The sequence below is a fragment of the Amblyomma mixtum genome, chromosome 4, assembly GCF_055824585.1.
Source record: "Amblyomma mixtum isolate Tamu chromosome 4, ASM5582458v1, whole genome shotgun sequence".
In the NCBI taxonomy this organism is placed as follows: Eukaryota; Metazoa; Arthropoda; class Arachnida; order Ixodida; family Ixodidae; genus Amblyomma; species Amblyomma mixtum.
This window is the reverse complement of record NC_143015.1, coordinates 59,645,494-59,653,812: the sequence shown is the minus strand read 5'-3', so window position 1 is coordinate 59,653,812 and position 8,319 is coordinate 59,645,494. Positions and strand designations below refer to the sequence as shown.

At 45.6% G+C, this 8,319-nt stretch overlaps 1 protein-coding gene across 1 annotated transcript; it reads right to left on the bottom strand.

The window, feature by feature from the left end:
* Positions 1–5,839: 5,839 nt before the first annotated feature.
* Positions 5,840–6,831, bottom strand: LOC149346570 (uncharacterized). Its single transcript, XM_089541379.1, has 2 exons — positions 5,970–6,831; positions 5,840–5,886 (listed from the first exon to the last, which is right to left on the bottom strand). Exons 1-2 carry the CDS (start codon positions 6,829–6,831, stop codon positions 5,840–5,842), a joined length of 909 nt encoding a protein of 302 aa, XP_089397505.1.
* Positions 6,832–8,319: the final 1,488 nt, after the last annotated feature.

The following is an 8,319-nucleotide window of genomic DNA, read 5'->3' as shown; positions in this document are numbered from 1 at the left end:
CCCGACGACGACTGGTGTCTACGATTCGTCTCCACAAATTTGAGACTCCGGACTTCGCGTCTTCGTTCTCTGCTCCTGCCCTGCGCTTTGCACCAGCCGCTTCGCTAGGCCTGCCACTGCCCGGAGGCGTATTCGCCAACTGCAGCCTGTCCAGCCACATGGCTTGAAACCACGGTGAATTCAATTTCAATTTCAATTTCAATTTATTTCCCAGAAGGTTCTGGTCGGCTGACTGGGCTAAAAGCTGTGCGTAAACAGCTTGACGAGGCCCCAGCCAGCCGTTACAAGGCATAACAGCACACATTAAAAGAATATTCATATACATAGAGAAGCAAATAGTTGATACAACAAGGAAACAAAAGAGTATCATGGATTCAAGTAAAGGCAGTGAACATATAGTTATATTAAGAGGACACCAAAAATATCAATTCGGCAAATAACACTAACTGCAAGGAAATATACATAAAATCAACTCAATAAATGACAGCAAATCTTACACAATTTATTAACGCGTTAAACGAGAAATTTGTTAAACAAACTGAGGAAAATTGGAGAGAAATTTTCAACTACGAGAAAGAACATCAGGTTACATCATTACAAAATAATGACGTAGTGTAGCTTTGGTAGATTTAGTCGTGTCTTTGTATTTGTTGAGAATTGTGGGAAGATTGTATTCTAGTGCCTGTAGCCTGTAGTCTGTTCGAAAAAACGGTACTAGCCATTTGTCTGTGTTGCGTGTGTTTACTGGATGGCTATTTTCTTTTAGCAGTGTGGTACCTTCTACCATTGATCTGAAGCTGGAAGGGAAATAGTATGACAACATAATTCGAAATTCGTACATATTTTGAATCCTTACAACATTATGCGCCTGGAGAGCTTGTCGAGTATGACCTAAGTAATCAAGATTCGCAATATGACGAATGGCTTTCTTTTGGAGCAGTGAAATTTTCTCTATGTTTGTTTTAGTAGTTGTGAGCCAAACTAAAGAACAGTAATTGATGCGTGAGGCAAATAGCGCATTATATATCTGAAGTTTTATTTTACAAGGAAGAAAAGTGCGGCAGCGGCAGATTGCGCCTGTCACTGACGAGAGACTATTAGTTAACTTTTGAACGTGTGAATCCCAAGTAAGGTTAGAAGAAAATGTTACCCCAAGTATGGTGTGTTCATGAACGATTTCAAATTTCTCACCAGCACAGGTAATAACACCTTCAAACCTGATAGCCTTGTTTTTTGGTCGAAATACCATCACTTTTGATTTTGTAGGATTGATTTTGAGTATATTAGCACCACACCACTTCTGAAGAGTATCAAGCAATTGGTTACATTTGATCATTAGTTTAGTTACATCTACACCAGAGAATAGTACTGTGCAATCATCAGCATATATAATGAATTTTAAGGTATTATCAATGTTTACAATACTGTTGATATACACATTGAATAATAAAGGGCCCAGCACGCTACCCTGCGGTACACCTCTGATGATTGGTAAAAATGACGATTGATGGTTGGCAAGATATACGCATTGCTGCCTGTTTGTTAAGTAGGACTGTAATAAGGATAGAGGCTTACCCCTGATACCGTAAGCTGAAAGCTTATGAGTTAGAATATCATGGTCCAGAGAATCGAAAGCTTTACTGAAGTCGATGAAAAGGCTGACAGTTATTAGTTTCTTTTCAAAAATTTTCACTATGTATTCCTTAAGTTCTAATAAGGCTAATTCAGTAGAGCGTCCTTTTCTGAAGCCAAACTGTGCATTAGAAATTAGGTGGAACTTTTCAAAGAATTTGTTAAAGCGGTCATATAATATCTTTTCAAATCCTTTTCCAAATGTAGGTATTATAGATATTGGGCGGTAATTTTTTGGCACGTTTTTATCCCCTCCTTTGTATACAACAGACACCCGGGACTTTTTCATCGCATTTGGAAATTCCCCGGATTCAAGAGAAAGATTGAATATATACGTCAGTACTGGTGTTAGGTATTCTATAACATACTTGATAGGCTTAATTTGGAGGTTATCAATATCAAGGGCTTTGCTGTTTTTTAGTGACATAAATGTTCTATAAACTTCTGCTTCATCTGTTGGTGTAAGAAATATACTTTCGGCGCATGAACAACTTAAATCTTCGTTTATTTGGGAATTTTTGTGTTGTAGTGCAGTTCCAATGAAGTGCAATGAATTGATCACGGTGACTGCAGATTGCCACAACGGCTTACCTAAAAGGGATAATAAATCCTCTTAAACGGCGTTATATGCCACTAAGCATCGCGATTTGTGACCTAGAAGGGAAAAAATTTGAAAAAAAAAATGAAAATAAAAAAACAATAAAATTACAGTACAGAGAGCGGAGTCGAACGGCCGACCTTCCATACGCAACACGTGGCTCTAATCCACTGCGCCATAGCGGCTTTTTTTTTTTTATTTACTGCCTGACTTCGGCAAGAACCACAGTACAAAAATACACTTACAGAGCGCAATGAGCAATAATTAACAACACTATCCGCTCGGGGGTGCGTGGCTTCATCATATTAAAACTCCTTAAGCGTCACCAAAGGCTCGACTCTTTCGAGCCACTCGGTAGCTTCAGAAGCAAGTTTCTGAACTTCAATATACTTATGCATGCACTCCCGAAAATAGATCCGTGCTGGCCGTGCATCAGGATCGCAATGATATCCTGCCATTCTGGAGCGCCAAATACAATGGAGGCCCATTAGCATAATGAGGTCGAATGGTGTCCCATCCTCACTCACTACAGGCAAGTACCGAATACCATGAGCGTCGAGCGGAAATTCCTTTTTTAAAGTCCGTTGCAAAATGTCCCAAAAGTATACCCCCTCCCAACAGTGCAAAAAAACGTGGTCTATTGTTTCTGGTTGTTTACAAATTAAACAATGTGATCCCCAAGGTAGAAATAACTGCTTCCTTTCCAAGAATTCCTTTACTGGTAGTGTTCCGGTATGTAATTTAAAGAAAAAAGTTTTTGCACTTGGCGGCACCTGCATCGCCTTCACACGCTTAAGTACGTCGCGTCCCTGGCCTCCATTGTATAAGGCCCTGTACATAGGTTGTGGAAGAACTACATCGCACAAATCTTTATACAACTTCTTCCTGCTAACAGAAGATAAATATTCATACGAAAATCGAACAGGCAGGAATCGAACACTCACGACAACCTCTCTAAAGTAACCAAAAATACGTCCCGAGAAACTTTCGGTTGTGACAACAAAGTCCGGCAGTGCATTTCCGAGCCTTAATTGGCACACAGTGCGCAAAAACGGATCGCTTGCATCGCGCACAAAACAAAATCTGCTTACAATCTGCCGCAGAAATAAGTGTCCCAGACTTAGGCCGCCATCCTTCACCCGCCTAAAGAAATTGGTCCGGCTACAGCGTTCCCAGTCCGCAGCCCACACAAAAACGGCAAAGATCCGGTGCAGTTTCTGTACGTGCATCCTTGCACAATGCAACACTTGCATCACGTACCACAGCCTAGACATAAAAAACAGATTGCACACTGTGGCCCTTGCGAAAATTGAAAGGTGTCGCCCTTTCCACCTTTCCACCTTTTCACGCGTGGCTTGCGTCTGTGCTTTCCAGTACGAATCGCTATCGCGATAACCATCCAGTGGAACGCCTAAGTACTTTACTGGGGTCGTCACCCAGGACACGTTTGCAAAATTGCCGGGCTTCGTTGGCCATTCTCCGTGCCAAAGCCCCAGGGACTTTGACCAATTCACTTTACTACCGGTGATCTTGGTGAATTATTTTACGCATGCCACGGCCTCGGTTATACCTTCCCGGTTCACTGTGAACACCGCGACATCATCCGCATAAGCCAGCAGCTTAACTTCTGCTGCCTGTAGCTGGAATCCTCGAATTTTTTCACTTTCCATGATATTCAAACACAACGCTTCAATGTAAATGCAGAATAGAAGAGGGCTGAGGGGACAACCCTGGCGCACCGAACGCTGCAGGCTAATGGGGGCCCCCAAACTCTTATTTACAATTAATCTTGTCGTGCAGCTCCGGTACGCCAAGGCCACTCCCTCACAAATAATGGACCCTAAATTCACATGGTCGAGTATGCAGAACAGGATATCGTGCGAAACACAATCGAATGCCTTCTCAAGATCTAGCTGAAGGATGGCTACACAGCTATTTGTGTAATCACAACATTCCAGCACACACCTCGCTTTATGAATATTGGAAACAATAGAGCGTCCCTTGATCCCACACGTCTGGTGGGGACCGACTATATCCTGAATTACTGACTGTAGTCTACAGGCTAAAATCTTCATGAAAACTTTATAATCCACGTTTGTGAGGGCGATAGGACGATATGCTGTGACCTGCTTTAACTTTTCTGCGTCATCGGATTTAGGGATGAGCACTGTATGGGATTTACCATAAGACGGGGGCAATTCATTTTCTTTATAGGCTTCGTTAAAAACTGCTGTCAGTACTGGCACTATTTGGCGTTTATATGCTTTGTAAAAAGCGGCGCTTAACCCATCAGGTCCAGGAGATTTTCCCAGGTTCAAATTTTCTATCGCTTGCTCGACCTCCGACGCAGTTATCGACAGCTGCAGCCTTTCTTTCTGTTCGTCATCTAATCGCGGCAAAGCGCCAAGAAACTTTTCCTTGAATGCGCTCACATCCACTTCTTGCTTTGCAAACAGCGCCTGATAATATTCAAGAAATGCCTGCTGGATATGCCCGCTTTCTCCAGATAACGCCCCGCCCCATTCAATCTGTTCAATGTGGTTTCGTTGAGCATGCGTTTTTTCCATTCCTAGCGCTCGTTTTGAAGGTGTCTCCCCATCAGCTATATCTTGCGCCCTAGCCCGCACCAGTGCGCCACGATAGCGTTCTTCGTCAAAGAGTTCAATCTTATTTTTTATTTTCCTAATGTCATCGATCCATTTGCCAGGCTCTTCGCTTTCTCTTTCGAGAAGTCTAGCTAGTAAAGATCTTAAATTGTCCTCCTCACGCTTCTCCTCTTGTCGTAGGCAACTTGACCTTTCGATTGCTGCTATTTTTATTTGTTGTTTGCAAAGTTCCCACTGCTGCCATACTTTCAGTTCCCCGCTCGGCTTTAATTTACTGATTTCTTCGTTTACTTTCCTGCTAAAGATGTCATCTGTAATGAGCTTATTATTTAATTTCCACATCTCCCAAGAAAACTGATTTCCTCGTTTCTTTGTCCCTATCCCACACTTCACTAAACAATGATCCGAAAATGATACCGGTACTACATTGTAGCTACTGCATTTTGAAATAACGTTCGGTGACACATAAATGCGATCTAGCCGTGCATGGCTTGACCGTTGAAAATGGGTGAGTCTCACACAACGCTCGCCTTCTAAACATTCGGCCACATCATCGAGGTTGCACGTGTCTATAATTTCTGAGAGTACTTCAGTGCTTCTGTCCCTAAATGCCCTTGCACTGGTTTTGTCACAGCCCCTCAGGACGCAATTGAAGTCACCCATTACGATCAGGCATTTCTCACAACTGAAGTGCTTTTGTACGCGTTGAAAAAACGCTGTCCTCTCATCCACCGCATTTGGGGCGTACACACAAATGATGCGCCAATATGTTTTGTCGTACAGGAGGTCAACCAAAACAAATCGACCCGAAGGACACGCCGTATATGCCTGAACCTCAAGTCCCGGTACATTCTTTACAAAGATGACACAACCCGCAGACGTTCCTACAGCGTGGGCGACAACTGCAAAAAACCTAGACGTGAAACGTCTCACCATGCTCCCGGTCTCCTCTTCCCCGTCAATTTTCGTTTCCTGCACTGCTGGACGTCAATGTCGTGCTCAGTTAAAAGGCGATACACCTGGCTCTGCTTCTTCTTACTTGCCAGTCCCCTGACATTAAGTGTACCGACTTTCATGGGGAACGCATGAGCCATTTTAATGCAGAAGAAAGATGCCGGGAACATGGTGCTTACCCTTCACGTCTAGCGCTTGGCTAGACGACATCGTTGACACCGGAGCCATCCGGTGCTGGTGCCAGGCCTGGCAGCGGGGGCGGCTTGTCAAGGGCTCTCCTCTCCGTCGACACATTTGATCGTGTCCGGATGGACGACCGCCGTCCTTGGGTCGTTTTTGCCGGCGGCTCTTCGACGCTGGGGGCTTCCGCCTTGTCGTCTTCGCTTCCGGTCTGGGCGTGTGGCCGCTTCGCTGGGGCAGGACGCCGGTCGTGCGGGCGCCGCTCTGGTCAAGGTTCTCCTCGGTCAGAGACGCTGGCTCGGTTTCTTGGAACGCTGGCACGCTTACTTCACCGCTCGACGCCTCCGTCTCCTTTCTAGTAGGTTCTGCCCCCTCAGGCTTGCGTCCGGCAGCGGCTTGCTGCGTCCGGCATCGGCTTGCGTCCGGCATCGAAGAACCCGTCGATCCTGCTTGCGTTTCGGGTTCCTCTATGCCTTTCGCAGATTCTTCAGCCTCGACTACATCCATCAGGAGTTCCGCAGAGTCGTCTTTCGACGCCCCGCCCGTAGCCACCGCATAAGTGCGGACACACTCATTATCCGCGTGGCCGTACCGCCGGCATTTCGTACAGCGGGGAACCTTGCATTCACGCCGCACGTGGCCTGTACCATGGCAGCGCAAGCACTGCATTGGACGCCCAGGCGCTACGACAAGAGCCAACTCTCCGGCGACACGTACCTGGTGTGGCAGGTCATCCACTTTCAAGCCGGGCTTCAACTTCAGTAGGACCGTTCTTGTCGTTGAGCTCTTGTCATTGACGCCTTGTATCCGCCACCGCTCACGCGTAACGTCGGTCACTTTGCCAAACGCCGCGAATGCCATAGCGGCGATGTCAAGCCGTCGTTCTGAATGAATATTTATAACCAGCCTTAATGTGGCTGCTACCTGCCGGTGGGCGGCGCTGTCATCGCTGGCTGTACCGGCTGCATTTGGCGAACACGCTGCCCGGAGCTAGAGACCCCGCCTACCCTTCGTCCTGCTTGGTCTCCGCACTGCACTTCGCAGTGACTCTTCTACCTGTGCAGCAGAGCTAACGTTTGGCACTACTCTCCGTGTCCCTGGCGAATTCTTCGAGACCTCACCACCCACGCCCGCTGACGTCTCAGATTACGCCTACCGCCTACATAGCGCTATGAGCCCTGTCGTTCCACCACGTCAGCGCCAGTGGCTGAATACAAACTAGATTCTACCCGACTTTCTAGAGTTTCTCACTATAAATACCTCGGCGTTTACATTTCGTCTAATCTCACCTGGAACGAGCACGTCGAGCACGTTTCTGCTAAAGCTTATGGCATGCTAAATTTTCTGAGAAGAAATTTAAAATGGCACCACTAAAAGTTAAAGAGCTTCTATATTTTACCTATATTCGGCCAATATTGGAGTATGCTTGTGTTGTTTGGCACCCCCCTACTTTAAATTTAACAGACATGCTTGAGCCTATTCAGAACATTGCCGCTCGGTTTGTCTCAAGTAATTATGATTTTAACAGCAGTGTTACTAACATTAAACTAACGCTGGGATGGGAGCTGTTACGGAAACGCCGTACCAACTCCCGGTTAGAAATGCTGTATAAAATCTTTCACCGAAAAGTAAAAATAGATAAAGAAAATTATTTGCTTCCACCGGATTTCAGGTCAAACAGACTTGACCATGGATGAAAGATTAGAGAAATGAAATGCAAAACTAACACTTATCAAAACGCATTTTTCCCATCTACCATTCATGACTGGAATCGCCTGCCCCATGAAATTGTTGAGTGCCGTTCCGAACCTATGTTCCGCGCTTTGCTGTCGGATGTATGAGTGCGCATTTGGCTTTCTTTTTTTTCCTTTCTTTTTTTCGTCATGTCTTTTCGTTGTTTCATATTTCATTCATTTTGTACTTGCTGTGTCATGCTTTGTTGTATTGCTTTATTTTTCCTTTCTCTTTTTTTTCTGGCCTATTCTTCTGTTATGTATCCTCATCCCCCTGCAATAATGCCTACGGGCGCTGCAGGTATTTCCAATAAATAAATAAATAAATTCCCGTCTTGTCCACGTCCTCTCCGACCTTCAGCGGTGCACTCACGTCTTTGTTCGCCACGACGCCGTACGCCCGCCTTTACGACCACCATACGATTTTCCGTACCAAGTGCTCCGGCGTGCTCCTAAGCACTTTCTCCTGCTCATCAACGGCCGGCAGGACACAATCTCAGTTGACCGCCTTAAACCTGCTCATCTTGACACCGACGTCATCGCAAACTCTGCCGCTGCATTCCCTCCCGACCGTGCCAGTCCTCGTACCGTAAGATTTGCACCAGGAGTATACGCT